Below are 16947 nucleotides of genomic sequence, written 5' to 3'. Positions count from 1 at the left end.
TCCCTCCACTGGCCTCCACTCAGTGTCCTCCACCTCCCTCTGCCAATCCCTCCACTGGCTTCCGATTGCACAACGGATCAAATTCAAAATCCTAACGCTGACATACAAAGCCGTCCACCATACTGCCCCGAACTACATCACTGACCTAATATCCAAGTACCGCCCAACACGCACACTCCGCTCCTCACAAGACCTCCTTCTCTCTAGTTCCCTAGTCTCCTTCTCCCATGCCCGCCTCCAGGACTTCTCCAGGGTGTCACCCATCCTCTGGAACTCCCTGCCCCAACCCATCAGATTATCACCTACTCCCCTCTTCTTTAGGCGCACCCTGAAAACCCATCTCTTCAGGGAAGCCTACCCCACCCCCTGCTAACTTGACCGACCTCCTCCACTCTTCCTACCACCCCATCCCCCACAGCTATCTCCTCCTGTGCCACCATCCCCCCCTCCTAGATTGTAAGCTCGAAAGAGCAGGGCCCTCGATCCCCTCATGTATCACATTGTATTGGTATTGTTCTGTCACATGTTCTGTCCCCCTCTGTAATGTACAGCGCTGAGCGAACTATTGGCGCTTTATAAATACTGTATAATAATAATAATAATAATAATAATGGCCACTCGGTCAGCGTAGTTAAGATATTTAGCAATCGTGGACCGTGGCATAAGGCGATCGTTTGAGGGGGCGCCCAGTCTATGCGCCCTTTCAACTTGGCAGTGTGTTGTAATTCCCAATGCTGCGGATATACGTTTAGAGCAATTTCAGACAATTGGCCTGAGCTGAAGGATTCTGGGAGACCCACCACCCGTAAATTGTTCCTACGTGAGCGGATCTCTAAATCATCCAGCTTTTCTAGGATGGCCTGCTGGTCACGTTTGGCTTGTGTAGCACTCGCCTGCATAGCTTGTCATTCATCCTCTAAGTCAGAGAGGCGTTGTTCAACTTCAGTTATGCGTTTTGCGTTTTCTCCCAAATCTCTTCTAAGCTGTTCTATTCCCAGGGTCACCGCTCTGTCTACTGCTTGTGTGATGTTCGGTAGTAACAGAGAGGCGACAGCCTGTGCGATTTGTGCATATTGGTCCGTGGGACTACTGTGATCAGCATGTCCTATCAAGGGAGTGTGAAGTGGCTGTTCCTCTCTCCTACCTGATCCTGACCCTGGATCTGGGTCTGGCCCTTGGTCTGTCTCCATGCCGGCCATCAGGGTGGAGGGGCTGTGGCTGCTGCACTGCGGAGCTGACTCAGGGGAGTGCAGGCTGCTCTCTGCAGCATTGTCAGCGGTGGCCATCTTGGCTGCACGGATGGGAGACCCGTCCCTCTGTGTGCGGGGAGCGGGATCCTGGCCGGATGCTGCTGCCCGCAAATACCGCTCCATAGCTGGTCAGGGGTGGGGGGGGGGCACTCCCATGCCTTGTACCGCAGTCCTCCGGTGCAGGAGGCTGTATTTATAGGCAGGACGCTCCGGAGCCGCGGGATGTCCTCCTCACTCCATGCGGCGCCGGAACCAGAAGTCTGTACTACACTATTAAGCACCTTTCTGGCTCCTGTGGCTGAGCTAATTCCTCCCCAGGACCATTTGGGCACCCACCCTGATGGATGGATGGATGGATGGATGGCTGGAGCTGGATGACTAACCCATAGCTGCCAGCATACCGCTGCACCCCCAGATGTGTGATGTGTATAACCCATGCACATTAATACTTTTGTTCTGATGAGTGTAGACCAGTCCCAAGGGTGGATGACCTTTCACAAGTTCATGCACTACTGTCCGTCACGGAGAGACCACACGTGTCATTCATAGGCACTCTCTGAGTTGGTTCTCTCACATGAAGGACATTCCATTATTCAGGAATGATTAGAGGAACTTATTTTAGCACCATTTACCATTTTACATCATTATTGCAATTCTTTGCACTTTTTGGTTTTTCCATGCGTTCATTATTGATCACATGCATTTATAGCGCTGCACTATGACTGTAACATAGAATAGTTACATGATTACAGAGAAGGAAGATATATCATTATATTGGGAACTTAGAACTATCCAAATTATTTGAGATATAAGTGTGAAAATGTTTAACATTTGACAATAGAATGTATGACATTCATTAGTAAATGCATTAGTTGTCTCATCATTTTGGAGAAACAGCAAAAAAAAAAAAAATATAGATGTGCTTTTTATTTTACATTCTAAGTATTCTCATATGCAAATATAAAACCGCCAAAGCCTGCGCTTGTGCGCCATCTAGCGAACATATCCGGTATTGCACGTAAAAATATGCCAGAAGCGATTCCACATTTACTAACAGAAAAGTAGACGCTTTTCAATGAGATTGCTAGACGCCACTCAGAAGACTGACAGGTCTTAATTGATTTAACTGAGTCTGCCTGAATGTTCAGAGTCTTCTGGTAGACTCAATTCTTAGTAAATCAGGGCCCTATTGTCACCGGATCATCTTTATTGCAGTCTACCAAAGCTCTCTCGTGTGTGCCAAGGTATCCCCCATGTCCGCAGGGACCTCAGTCTCCACTTTGGACTTTCTGGCTGTTTTTGCTCAGATATCGATGCACTCTGCCCTCAAAGGCTCTAAATGGTCCCCTGCAGATTATGTCTGTGATTGGCCTAAAACTTCTATTCATGCTGGCCATGTTGGCCTTGTCACTGTCTCTGAGAATTCCAACAGTCTACCTCTGGTTGGGGTCATTGCAGTCTCCTGAAGTGGACACAGATTTACCGGGGTTGTTTCAAACCTTATAGATGTACTACCCGTCATCTGGAGAATCAGCCTCGTGTTCCAGGCCTTGGGTTATTTAAAGGTCACTGTTGGGTAAGGTTGCTCATTTATTTAGGGCAGGGGTGTCAAACTGGCGGCCCTCCAGCTGTTGCAAAACTACAAGTCCCATCATGCCTCTGCCTTTGGGAGCCATGCTTGTGACTGTCAATCTTGCAATGCCTCCTGGGACTTGATGTTTGGCAACAGCTGGAGGGTCACCAGTTTGACACCCGTGCTTTAGGGATTTAATTCCTCCCCTTATAAGTCAGAATCATTCTCCCTCCCTCATGTTTCAGGGTGTGTAGGGTGCCAAGGGATTACTCTCATAATTTAGACTCCCTTTTTCAGTTGTAAGTCAGTCCTTATCAATCCCTCATGCCTGGGAGCCTGAACTTGGGGCAAAACATCCCAATGGTCTCTGTAGACCAAGTACTTCCCGATATGACGTGTCTGCCTTTTTGTCTGAAAGGGGCAGTTTATTCCCTTCACCATGAAAGTCTTCACTTGCAGGGGTGTCCCCATGTCTGGGGCTCCAATCTGTTTCCTGAGAACAGTTCCCGTCTCATCAAGCATCCCCTCCATGACTTGGTACTCTGACATGAGCTCCACTGGAAATCCCTCACGTGTTGAAGAGTCTTCCCCTATGGAAAGGTCTGGGAGTTTTCCCTGTGGCAGGTCTAGTGGCCTAGTCCCTATGCTGTACTACACTGAGAGTGTTACGTTTCACTATGCTGTCCTCCTCGGAGATAAGAATTTGCCGTCTGGTTCTCTTCTGATTCAGTACCTGAAAGCTGTTGATTGATCACCTGGCAGGAAGATTTAATTGCTGGATGTCCCTGTGCTCTCCACATTGTCAGCAAGAAGATCATTCTGGGGTCCTCCTGCTAGTTCCCCCAGCAGGTAGGGAGTCTGCCTGGAGACCTTTGTGGGACCTGGTCACTGGAGGGTAAGTTCTCATTTGATGACAGATGTGAAGTTCCTCCAGACTCCTTCCCTTGCTCCTGATCCTAATCAGGTAGACAATCTAGGATCCCTTCCCCCCTTCCCCTCTCCTCAGCTGAGGATGCTTTGTTGGACCATGCTCCGTGATTAGATGTAGGCAGTTTTGAGGCAGCGGTGGGTGTTTAGGTATATGGGTCCCTGTGCATCCTTATGACCTGCTGCTGTTTTGTGCCCCATATGGGTTGTGCCATATTTCTTCTCTCTTCTTACCCCTGTGGAGGTGTCTGGGCACTTTTTCCTCTTCTAGTCAAGCCCTTAGGTACCCTTAGGGGTCTTTCTTACAATCCTTCAAGTGCTGGCTGGCTGTCTGATATGAAGGACGGGACATTCTGGGTAGTCTGTCTCTCTCTGATATGAAGGACGGGACATTCTGGGTAGTCTGTCTCTCTCTGATATGAAGGACGGGACATTCTGGGTAGTCTGTCTCTCTTTCTCTGATATGAAGGACGGGACATTCTGGGTAGTCTGTCTCTCTCTGATATGAAGGACGGGACATTCTGGGTAGTCTGTCTCTCTTTCTCTGATATGAAGGACGGGACATTCTGGGTAGTCTGTTTCTCCCTTTATGTTATGAAGGATGGGACATTGTGGGTTGTCTGTCTCTCTCTGATAGGAAGGACGGGACATTCTGAGTAGTTTGTCTCTCTCTGATATGAAGGACGGGACATTCTGGGTTGTCTGTCTCTCTCTGATAGGAAGGACGGGACATTCTGGGTAGTCTGTCTCTCTCTGATATGAAGGACGGGACATTCTGGGTAGTCTGTCTCTCTCTGATATGAAGGACGGGACATTCTGGGTGGTCTGTCTGATTTTGGGGGTCTCTGTTTTATTCTGTATATCTTTTGTTTTTATTTTGTGTTCTGTGTTTATAAGTCTTTTCTATCTGTAGTAAAATATATTTGTTAAACAGTTGGTTACATAAGAGTTAGGTTTATTGTTTCTTACTTTTTATTAGTTATTTTGGCTCCTCCCTGATATCTCTGTAAGGAAATACAATGCAGGAATGGGTATTAGGGGACATTTCTCGAGGCTGCAGTTCCTCTGAACTCCACAAGATAATGATCTAATTTCTACTAACCAGACAGGACTTGTCTATGGAATACAGACAGGAAGTGATGTCAGGAACAGACAGGAAGTGATGTCAGGAACAGACAGGAAATGATGTCAGGAACAGACAGGAAGTGATGTGGAATAAAGACAGACTGCCATGCGGTGTGAAGGAGATCGGAGACATTGCAGGAAGTAGCAGCAGAGGAGGTAATAAGATGTTATGTTCTATTTACACCCAGTAACCCCCCGTCATGTCCGTCCTCTTCCTCCATAGTCATGTGACGTCTTTTATTTCCAGCAGATGATACACATCAAAATTTAGAAGGACAGAAGGACCTTTACAAGTAAGTCATGATGGAGGACCACCAGAGAGGACACAAGGACCTCTACAAGGACTTCATAATGGAGGACCACCAGAGAGGACAGAAGGACCTCTACAAGGACGTCATGATGGAGGACCACCAGAGAGGACACAAGGACCTCTACAAGGACGTCATGATGGAGGACCACCAGAGAGGACACCAGGACCTCTACAAGGACGTCATGATGGACAATCAGCCGCCCCTCACATCACCGGGTAAGAGAAGACTTTATTGTAAAGGAGAGAGCAGTACGGAGGATCCACCTAGATCCCCCATCATCTGATAAACACATAGAAACAATGGATTCAGTCAGTGTGTGTGTTTCCTACAGATGGATCCAGTCATGGGAACCCACCAGAGAGATGTCCCCGTCCTCTGTATTCCCGGGATTCCACACAGGAAGGTCACACCATCCCTCACCATCATCAGGTAGATGAGGAACAATCACTGATAGTATCATTAGGATCTGTACATTATCTGCATTGTTACCATTGATGTCATTTTTATTATATATTCAGAGTGGAAACCTGAGAGATCCTAAAGTTGAAGTTAAAGAAGAGATAAAAGAGGATGAGGATGGGGGGATGGAGGAGTCAGAGATTCCAGAAGGACACCAAGATCTGTACCAGGACACCATGGTGGAGTCATCCAGCTACAGGAATCTACCAGAGAGATGTCCCCGTCCTCTGTATTCCCGGGATTCCACACAGGAAGGTCACATCATCCCTCACCATCATCAGGTAGGTGGATCAAGTTATGGGAACCCACCAGAGAGATGTCCCCGTCCTCTGTATTCCCGGGATTCCACACAGGTAGGTCACACCATCCCTCACCATCATCAGGTAGATGTGTATAAATCATAACTATTAGTGATTGTTCCTCAAGGGTGTTTGTTACATTGAATTTCTTTTTGAACGTTTAGAGTGGAATCCTCGGGGATGATAATATTGTTGTTAAAGAAGAGTATAAAGAGGAGGATGGAGTGATGGAGGAGTTTTCAGAAGGACACAAGGATATGATGGAGCCAACTAATACCAGGAACCCACCAGAGAGATGTCCCCGTCCTCTGTATTCCTGGGATTCCACACAGGAAGGTCACACCATCCCTCACCATCATCAAGTAGATGGATCCAGTCATGGGAACCCACCAGAGAGATGTCCCCATCCACTGTATTCCCGGGATTCCACACAGGAAGGTCACACCATCCCTCACCATCATCAGGTAGATTATTATTATACAGTATTTATATAGCGGCAGAAGGTTTGCTCAGCGCTGTACATTATAGTGGGGACAGAACATGAGACAATACAGTAACAATACAATACACGAGGGGTGCGAGGGCCCTGATCCTGGGAGCTTACAATCTAGGAGGGAGGGGATAGTAGTACAGGAGGAAGTGGCTGTGGGGGATGGAGTGGTAGGAGGAGAGGAGGAGATCGGCTGTTAGGTGAGGGTGGGGTAGGCTTCCCTGAAGAGATGGGTTTTCAGGGTGCGCCTGAAGGTGAGGAGGGTAGGTGACAGTCTGATGGATTGGGGTAGTGAGTTCCAGAGGATGGGGGCAGTCCTGGAGTCGGGAGTGGGAGGAGGAGACCAGGGAGCTAGAAAGTAGGAGGTCTTGTGAGGAGCGAAGAGTACGGGTTGGGTGGTATTTGGGTATCAGGTCGGTGAGGTAGTTTGGGGCGGAGTTATGACCATCCCTTTCCTCTATGCTGCTTTTGGAGGTGCACAATTGCTTCTCGATCCTGAATGAACTTTCACTGGATATCAGAGTCCTCATAATTTCAGGATATGTTTGAGCCGTGTGCTGGCAAACAGTGGAGGCAGTTTGTGTTTTGGGCAAAAATTGAGAGCTGGCAGGAGTTATGAATGGCTTTGTATGTCAATGTTAGAAGGTTGAATTTAATGAGTTGGGCAATCTGGAGCCAGTGGAGGGAATGACAGAGGGGGGTGGAGGGAATGACAGAGGGGGGTGGAGGACACTGAATGGAGGTCAGTGGAGGGAATGACAGAGGGGGGTGGAGGATACTGAATGGAGGCTAGTGGAGGGAATGACAGAGGGGAGTGGAGGCCAGTGGAGGGAATGACAGAGGGGGGTGGAGGACACTGAGTGGAGGGAATGACAGAGGGGGGTGGAGGACACTGAGTGTAGGGAATGACAGAGGGGGGTGGAGGACACTGAATGGAGGTCAGTGGAGGGAATGACAGAGGGGGGTGGAGGATACTGAATGGAGGCTAGTGGAGGGAATGACAGAGGGGAGTGGAGGCCAGTGGAGGGAATGACAGAGGGGGGTGGGGGACACTGAATGGAGGCCAGTGGAGGGATTGTCAGAGGGGGGTGGAGGACACTGAATGGAGGCCAGTGGAGGGATTGGCTGAGGGGGGTGGAGGACACTGAATGGAGGTCAGTGGAGGGAATGACAGAGGGGGGTGGAGGATACTGAATGGAGGCTAGTGGAGGGAATGACAGAGGGGAGTGGAGGCCAGTGGAGGGAATGACAGAGGGGGGTGGGGGACACTGAATGGAGGCCAGTGGAGGGATTGTCAGAGGGGGGTGGAGGACACTGAATGGAGGCCAGTGGAGGGATTGGCTGAGGGGGGTGGAGGACACTGAGTGGAGGGAATGGGAGAGAGGGGTGGAGGCCTTTGAAGGGATTGGCAGAGAGGGGGTGGAGGCCAGTGGAGGGAATGACAGACAGGGGTGGAGGACACTGAATGGAGGCCAGTGGAGGGAATGACAAGGGGGTTTAGACGACACTGAATGGGGGCCAGTGGAGGGAATGACAGAGAGGGGTGGAGGACACTGAGTGGAGGGAATGACAGAGGGGGGTGGAGGACACTGAGTGGAGGCCAGTGGAGGGAATGACAGAGGGGGGTGGCAGAGCGGTTGGTGAGGTGGATGAGTCTGGCCGCTGAGTTCAGGATAGACTGAAGCGGGAATAGTCGGTGCGGAGGGATGGCCGGTGATGAGGGATGGCCAGTGGTGTGGGAAGCTGGTGAGGAGGGATGGTAGGTGGTGCGGGAGGCCGGTGAGGGGGGAGGCCGGTGAGGAGGGATGGCCGGTGGTGCGGGAGGCCGGTGAGGAGGGGCTGGCCGCTGAGTTCAGGATAGCCGGTGAGGAGGGATGGCCGGTGAGGACAGAGGCCGGTGGTGCGGGAGGCCGGTGAGGAGGTCGGCCGGTGAGGAGGGATGGCCGGTGAGGAGGTTGGCTGGTGGTGCGGGAGGCCGGTGGTGAGCGAGGCCGGTGAGGAGGTCGGCCGGTGAGGAGGCAGTTGCAGTAGTCCACACGTGAGATGATAATGGGGTAGATGATGACAATTATTGGTAGGTGGGATTTATACTCGGCATGTTTGTTACAATGAATGTTTTATTATATCTCTCAGAGTGGAATCCTCGGGGATGATAATATTGATGGTAAAGAAGAGTATAAAGAGGAGGATGAGGAGGATGGAGTGATGGAGGAGTTTTCAGAAGGACACAAGGAGATGATGGAGCCACCTAATACCAGGAACCCACCAGAGAGATGTCCCCGTCCTCTGTATTCCCAGGATTTCACAGAGGAAGGTCACACCATCCCTCACCATTGCAAGGTTGGTGGGATGGAGCATCTAGAACATGGATTCATACAGACAATGTGTGGAGTTTCTGTGACCTTCTATCTTCCAGATGATATTTCCTCTCCTTCTCTTGATGTAGAGTGGAGATCCAATCGATATAGAATTTGAGGTGAAAGCAGAAGAAGAAGAGGCGTATGTGAGGGATGATCAGCAGTCTATGGAGGAGGATGGAATAACGGGGACATTTATAGAGGAGGACACTCCTACAGAGATCAGCACAGGTGGGTCATGAACACTAAATCCATTCCTCCACCCATACTGCTCACTGATTGGTCCAGAGTAGGGCGGGGGCGGGGTGATATCAGCCTGTAATACATCAGAAGAAACTATGCCGTCCCGATTGATCCGGTAAACGTATCTGGATTATATCTGCGACTCACTTCATTAAAAGCGTGGATTGTAAACCTGAAATACTGGAACTCAGGAAAAATGGCGGCTGACTGGCGCATTACCACCTACAAAGTGGTTCCTTCCATCCCATGCGGAGTCATGTGACCTACAAACCTTCAATGCCATGTTGTATGTATTAGATCACACGGGTCATAGAAAGGTTGTCATTCACATGGTGGACGTGCTGTAATCATAGAGGGGAGTGGAGGGAATGACAGAGGGGGGTGGAAAGATTGGCAGAGAGGGGTGGAGGTCAGTGGAGGGATTGGCAGAGAGGGGTGGAGGGATTGGCAGAGGGGGGTGGAGGACACTGAATGGAGGTCAGTGGAGGGATTGGCAGAGGGGGGTGGAGGTCAGAGGAGGGAATGACAAAGAGGGGTGGAGGGATTGGCAGAGAGGGGTGGAGGTCAGTGGAGGGATTGGCAGAGAGGGGTGGAGGGATTGGCAGAGGGGGGTGGAGGACACTGAATGGAGGTCAGTGGAGGGATTGGCAGAGAGGAGTGGAGGTCAGTGGAGGGAATGACAGAGAGGGGTGGAGGGATTGGCAGAGAGGGGTGGAGGTCAGTGGAGGGATTGGCAGAGAGGGGTGGAGGGATTGGCAGAGGGGGGTGGAGGACACTGAATGGAGGTCAGTGGAGGGATTGGCAGAGGGGGGTGGAGGTCAGTGGTGGGAATGATAGAGGGGGGTGGAGGTCAGTGGAGGGATTGGCAGAGGGGGGTGGAGGACACTGAATGGATTCCCCCTTATGTATTATACATGGAGATCATATCCCCCCTTATGTATTATACATGGTGATCATATCCCCCCTTATGTATTATACATGGAGATCATATCCCCCCTTATGTATTATACATGGAGATCATATCCCCCCTTATGTATTATACATGGAGATCATATCCCCCCTTATGTATTATACATGGAGATCATATCCCCCCTTATGTATTATACATGGAGATCATATCCCCCCCTTATGTATTATACATGGAGATCATATCCCCCCCTTATGTATTATACATGGAGATCATATCCCCCCTTATGTATTATACATGGAGATCATACCCCCCCTTATGTATTATACATGGAGATCATACCCCCCCTTATGTATTATACATGGAGATCATATCCCCCCCTTATGTATTATACATGGAGATCATATCCCCCCCTTATGTATTATACACGGAGATCATATCCCCCCCTTATGTATTATACACGGAGATCATATCCCCCCTTATGTATTAAACACGGAGATCATATCACCCCCTTATGTATTATACACGGAGATCAGATCCCCCCCTTATGTATTATACACGGAGATCATATCCCCCCTTATGTATTATACACGGAGATCATATCCCCCCCCCTTATGTATTATACATGGAGATCATATCTCCCCCCCCCTTATGTATTATACATGGAGATCATATCCCCCCCCCTTATGTATTATACATGGAGATCATATCCCCCCCCCCTTATGTATTATACATGGAGATCATATCCCCCCCCCTTATGTATTATACATGGAGATCATATCCCCCCTTATGTATTATATATGGAGATCATATCCCCCCCTTATGTATTGGGATTTTTAATATCAGACCCTATATTGTTTATAAATATATTAATAAGTTGGGGTCCCAACACTGAGCCTTGGGGTACCCCACTGACACCCCTAGCCCATGCAGAGTATGAGTCATGAATTATTACGCTCTGAATACGATCTTTCAGCCAGTTTTCTATCCATTTATATTCGGATTTTTCCAGTCCATAGACTTTACCTTACACATTAGCCGTGTGTGGGTAACTGTGTCCAAGTATACCACGTCCCCCGCCACCCCTCTGTCCGGGTAGGCCACGTCCCCCGCCACCCCTCTGTCCGGGTATGCCACGTCCACCGCCACCCCTCTGTCCGGGTATGCCACGTCCACCGCCACCCCTCTGTCAGCTTCCACTGATTACAGAATACTAATACTGAGAGTCCTGACCCTTATACTATATAACTTGTACATTACATCCTCCTGACCCCTGCACTATATACTCCGTGTTGTACGTTACATCCTCCTGACCCCTGCACTATATACTCCGTGTTGTACATTCCATCCTTTTGACCCCTGCGCTATATACTCCATGTTGTACGTTACATACTCCTGACCCCTGCACTATATACTCCATGTTGTACGTTAAATACTCCTGACCCCTGCTCTCTCCTCCCCCCACTGCTATATATACACATAATCTGGATACTCTTTTGTTCCCCCCATTTCCTCCCAGCTGGACATTTTATATCGGATGATGTGATTGGAGCACAGACTTTTACATGGTGATAATGTGATAACATCCTCCAACCAGAAAGTGATAATGAGGGAGGAGTCAATACCCCAATGAGGGTGGTCTTCAGGATGAGGGAGGAGTCAATATCCCAATGATGGTGGTCTTCAGGGTCAGGATGAGGGAGGAGCCAATACCCCAATGTTGGTGGTCTTCAGGGTCAGGATGAGGGAGGAGCCAATACCCCAATGTTGGTGGTCATCAGGCTCAGGATGAGGGAAGAGTCAATACCCCAATGAGGGTGGTCTTCAGGATGGGGGAGGAGTCAATACCCCTGTAACGGAAGCGTAGGTAGAACAGAGCACACGGAGAAGATGGGGAACACACAAACTTTATTGAAGCAACAAATTGACAGACACTCAATAGGGAAATGGCAGGGAGTGTGATGTGTGCGCAAACCAGGGACTATTCCAGGCAAGGGGGGGGGGGGGGTCTTCAGCGACAGGCAGGCAATCTCCCCCCCTCGACTTGGGGCCTCAGCCGAGCTCCCTCCGTGACTGGACAGCGGATTGGAGACTCGGGCAACAGGTGGCAACCTACCACTGGGCAGGGGTCTCGGGCAACAGACGGCAACCTACCACTGGGCAGGGGCCTCGGGCAACAGGCGGCAACCTACCACTGGGCAGGGGCCTCGGGCAACATGCGGCAACCTACCACTGGGCAGGGGCTTCGGGCAACAGGCGGCAACCTACCACTGGGCAGGAGACTCGGGCAACAGACGGCAATCTACCACTGGGCAGGGGTCTCGGGCAACAGACGGCACCTACCACTGGGCAGGGGCTTCGGGCAACAGGCAGCAACCTACCACTGGGCAGGGGCCTCGGGGACTCAACGGGACTCTAGCTGTGGAGGCTGGCCACAGCACAGCTCCCACCCAGCTTTCTAGGGTCATTGGGTTCACAGGGACTCAACAGGTAGCGATGGCTCAAGCACTCAGGGGCACCACAGGTAGCTATACTCTGGACAGGCCATCAGGACACGGGTGGTCGGTGCACACACAGCGGGGCGGTTCGGAACACGGGTGGTCGGTGCACACATCGGGGACAGTTCAGAACATGGGTGGTCAGTGCACACAGCAGGAACAGTTCAGGACACGGGTGGTCAGTGCACACAGCAGGAACAGTTCAGGACACGGGTGGTCAGTGCACACAGCAGGAACAGTTCAGGACATGGGTGGTCAGTGCACACAGCAGGAACAGTTCAGGACACGGGTGGTCAGTGCGCACAACAGGAACAGTTCAGGACACTCACGGTAAGCAGCTTGTAGACCCTCAGCGGCAGGCGGCTCCAGACAGGGACGACCAGCGTTCCAGGGACAACCAGCGATCAGCAGACAGCAGCAGCTCCCAGGGCACTCAGCAGCAGACAGCCTCCAGGGACACGCAGCCATGGATAGTGTGCAGGGTCCCTCAACCACAGCTCCCAGGGCACTCAGCATCAGGAAGGGTGCAAGGGTGCTCAGTAGACAGGCTTACAGACTGGCAGGGTCTCAGTTGTGGGGTCTGACCTTTGAGGAGAAGGCTCATGCAGAGCTGTGGAGACTCCCAACCCTGGGGTATTGTAGAGGGCTGCAGTCCTGACCTTTTGGGGGTCTGCAGAGTGCGCAGGGGGGATGGCTGGGGAGGCTCGGTCCCTCTCACCCGAGCCTCCCAACATCTTTCTGGGAGCAGGATGATTCTACCCACATGGTCAGGAACAAAAGGGAAGGCTGCTTCCTGTGTGGGTCTCTTGAAGATCATGTGGGACGCGGCTAGGTTGCCTCGGCAACGGCTGGCCCAGCCCTGTCCATAGAAGCCCCACAGACCTTCTAATGTACAAGGAGGAAGGGAGGGGTGGAGGGATATGGCGGGGGATGGGAGAGGCACTGGCAGTCTGTGACAACCCCAATGATGGTGGTCTTCAGGGTCAGGATGAGGGAAGACTCAATACCCCAATGATGGTGGTCTTCAGGATCAGGGAGGAGTCAATACCCCAATGACGGTGGTCTTCAGGAGCAGGATGGGGGAGGAATCAATACCCCAATGATGGTGGTCTTCAGGGTCAGGATGGTGGAGAAGTCAATACCCCCATGACGGTGGTCTTCAGGATGAGGGAGGAGTCAATACCCCAATGATGGTGGTCTTCAGGGTCAGGATGAGGGAGGAGTCAATACCCCAATGATGGTGATCTTCAGGATGAGGGAGGACTCAATACCCCAATGATGGTGGTCTTCAGGATCAGGGAGGAGTCAATACCCCAATGACGGTGGTCTTCAGGAGCAGGATGGGGGAGGAATCAATACCCCAATGATGGTGGTCTTCAGGGTCAGGATGGTGGAGAAGTCAATACCCCCATGACGGTGGTCTTCAGGATGAGGGAGGAGTCAATACCCCAATGATGGTGGTCTTCAGGGTCAGGATGAGGGAGGAGTCAATACCCCAATGATGGTGATCTTCAGGATGAGGGAGGACTCAATACCCCAATGATGGTGGTCTTCAGGGTCAGGATGAGGGAGGACTCAATACCCCAATGATGGTGGTCTTCAGGATCAGTCCAGTCTTCATCTTGGTTGTTCTCCCCCCATCCTCACTCTCTGACCTCTGGTGGGGCTCAGCCCCGCTGTTCTTCATGACTAAATCATGGACTAAATAAGGAAGTGCAGTACTTCTTGTGTTGGGAAGATGGCGATGAGTGATAGAGGGGGTGGGGACCCTCGTCCTATAATCCCCTCATCACTGTCCCTCCTATAAAAGACACTTCTGGTTGTTTCCTCACTCTCTGACTAAGGTCCATGAATAAAGAAATGACCTGGTAGGAGATCAGAGGAGCCATTTCCTAGTTCCCTTGAGGGTGGAATTGTAAGCTCCTCAGAGCCCAAGCTGCCTGATGTGGGTGGAGTCCTGGTTTGGGGGAACCAATCAGCTCCTGTCTAGTAATCCTCTTTGTCTTTGTATTTTAGTCCATGGCCGGGAGATGAGGAAAACCTCTGAGGATTGTCTCACTTTGTCTCCAGACTGGAAAGTAGAAGATGAGGACATCACACGGTATAGTCCAGGAGAAAACCCGGCTCCCTCCAATGTCCATCCGGCACCACCCAGTGTAGATGGACCATCGGATTCCTCGTATCCTGAGGAACCTCAGACTGTGCGGGACCGGGCCGACCTTCCAACAGGGAAGAGGTTCTCCTGTCCTGAGTGTGGGAAATGTTTCCATTATAAATCTGTTCTTAAGGATCATATAAGAACTCACACAGGGGAGAAGCCGTATTCCTGTCCTGAGTGCGGGAAATGTTTCAAATTTAAAGCTAAACTAAATGTGCATATAAGATCTCACACGGGGGAGAAGCCGTATTGCTGTCCTGAGTGCGGGAAATGTTTCAAATTTAAAGCTAAACTAAATGTGCATATAAGATCTCACACGGGGGAGAAGCCGTATTCCTGTTCTGAGTGCGGGAAGTGTTTTGTAGAAAAATCAACACTTATTATACATCAGAGGTCTCACCCGGGGGAGATGCCGTATTCCTGTCCTGAGTGTGGGAAATGTTTTCCTTATAAGTCCTATCTTTCCAGACATCAGAGATCTCATGCGGGAGAGAAGCCGTATTCCTGTCCTGAGTGCAGGAAATGTTTTTCTACAAAACAAACACTTACCGTACATCAGATGTCTCATACGGGGGAGAAGCCACATTCCTGTCCTGAGTGCGGGAAATGTTTCCGTCATAAATCCGGTCTTAATGTGCATATAAGATGTCACATGGAAGAGAAGCCGTGTTCCTGTCCTGAGTGTGGGAAATGTTTCCAATATAAATCCCTTCTTGAGGAGCATATAAGATCTCACACGTGGAAGAAGCTGTATTCCTGTCCTGAGTGCGGGAAATGTTTCCATTATAAATCCCATCTTAATTTGCATGAAAGATCTCACACGGGGGAGAAGCCATATTCCTGTCCTGAGTGCGGGAAATGTTTCCAATATAAATACAATCTTAATAGTCATGAAAGATCTCACACGGGGGAGAAGCCGTATTCCTGTGCTGACTGTGGGAAATGTTTTATAGCAAAATCAACACTTATCGTACATCAGAGGTCTCACACAGGGGAGAAGCCATATTCCTGTCCTGAGTGTGGGAAATGTTTTTCCTATAAGTCCTATCTTTCCAGACATCAGAGATCTCACACGGGAGAGAAGCCGTATTCCTGTCCTGAGTGCGGGAAATGTTTTTCACGGAAGTCCCATCTTCACACACATCAGAGGTCTCACACGGGGGAGAAGCCGTATTCCTGTCCTGAGTGCGGGAAATGTTTTTCACAGAAGTCCTATCTTCACACACATCAGAGGTCTCACACGGGGGAGAAGCCACTTTCCTGTCCTGAGTGCGGGAAATGTTTTTCAGATGATTCTAGTCTTTACACACATCAGAGATGTCACACGAGGGAAAAGCCGTATTCCTGTCCTGAGTGCGGGAAATGTTTTTCCTATAAGTCCAAACTTAACATACATCAGAGATCTCACACAGGAGAGAAGCCATATTCTTGTCCTGAGTGCGGGAAATGTTTTCCCTATAAGATCTATCTTTCCAGACATCAGAGATCTCACACGGGAGGGAAGCCGTATTCCTGTCCTTAGTGCGGGAAATGTTTTTCATATACTCGCAGTCTTTACAAACATCAGAGATCTCACACGGGGGAGAAGCCACTTTCCTGTCCTGTGCTGGAAATGTCCCTCACTGAAGTCCTGTCTTCCTGTACATCAGGGATTATATCGTGGTAGACAGATCAGACCGGGGTCAGTCCTTATTGGGGGGCGGAATGGGGAAAGATGGGGGGAGGGCTATGGCAGATGATAAGAAGGTTCCCATTGTACAAACAACCAGTGGAATTGGTACCATTTGTATGAAAATAAAAAATACACAAAATCCGTGTGAACAAGGTGTCAGTGGATGAAGGTGTCAGGGAATGGTGTCAATGAAGGAGGTGTCAGTGAATGGAAGTGTTTGTTCCCCAATGCCAGAAGTCTGCCCAGCACAATAGGTGAGTTGGAAGGTTTGGTGAATGAAGAGAACTAGGATTGGATTGGTATTGCTGAATCTTGGCTTCATTCCTCACATGACTGGGCCATTCATATTCCTGGCTAGGTTCTCTTTCGGAGAGATGGGGAAATAGGAAAGGGGGTGGAATCTGTCTGGAATAGAAAAGGGGGTGGAGTCTGTCTCTGTGAGAAGTGATCTCAGCGAGTGTGAGAGGACCTAGTTGATGGAGAGTGTGATGAGGTTGAAGTATTATGGGTGGAGCTGCACATGGGGGGGCGGTACTACAAAGGTCATCATTGGAGTCTGTTATAGGCCTCCCAGTGTTAATGAGGAGGTGGAGACTCAGCTCCTCCCACAGATGGAAAGGGTGGGGACAGTGATAATAACGGGGGATGGTAACTACCTGGAAACTGACTGGAGTAATG

The 16947-nt window shown here is 50.2% G+C and overlaps 2 protein-coding genes across 3 annotated transcripts; both read left to right on the top strand.

Annotated features, from left to right (window-relative positions):
* The first annotated feature begins 4924 nt into the window (after positions 1–4924).
* On the top strand, positions 4925–6058 carry LOC149469375 (uncharacterized). Of its 2 annotated transcripts, none has more exons than XM_089669332.1 (4): positions 4925–5031; positions 5126–5401; positions 5518–5615; positions 5705–6058. In XM_089669332.1, exons 2-4 carry the CDS (start codon positions 5176–5178, stop codon positions 6047–6049), a joined length of 669 nt encoding a protein of 222 aa, XP_089525458.1. In that variant the 5' UTR covers positions 4925–5031; positions 5126–5175; the 3' UTR covers positions 6050–6058. The 2 variants fall into 2 exon arrangements, with proteins under 2 accessions (XP_089525458.1, XP_089525457.1); XM_089669331.1 differs by having other exon boundaries at positions 4971–5031; positions 5123–5401.
* Positions 6059–6112: 54 nt separating this feature from the next.
* On the top strand, positions 6113–16326 carry LOC149469374 (uncharacterized). Its single transcript, XM_089669330.1, has 4 exons — positions 6113–6408; positions 8568–8774; positions 8881–9022; positions 14456–16326. Exons 1-4 carry the CDS (start codon positions 6172–6174, stop codon positions 16117–16119), a joined length of 2250 nt encoding a protein of 749 aa, XP_089525456.1. The 5' UTR covers positions 6113–6171; the 3' UTR covers positions 16120–16326.
* The last annotated feature ends 621 nt before the right edge of the window (positions 16327–16947 follow it).

The sequence above is a fragment of the Staurois parvus genome, unplaced genomic scaffold, assembly GCF_062004578.1.
Source record: "Staurois parvus isolate SC_StPar_1 unplaced genomic scaffold, SC_StPar_1.0 ptg000072l, whole genome shotgun sequence".
Lineage (NCBI taxonomy): Eukaryota > Metazoa > Chordata > Amphibia > Anura > Ranidae > Staurois > Staurois parvus.
Note: the sequence above shows the minus strand (reverse complement) of the source record. Positions and strands in the feature narration are given on the sequence as shown.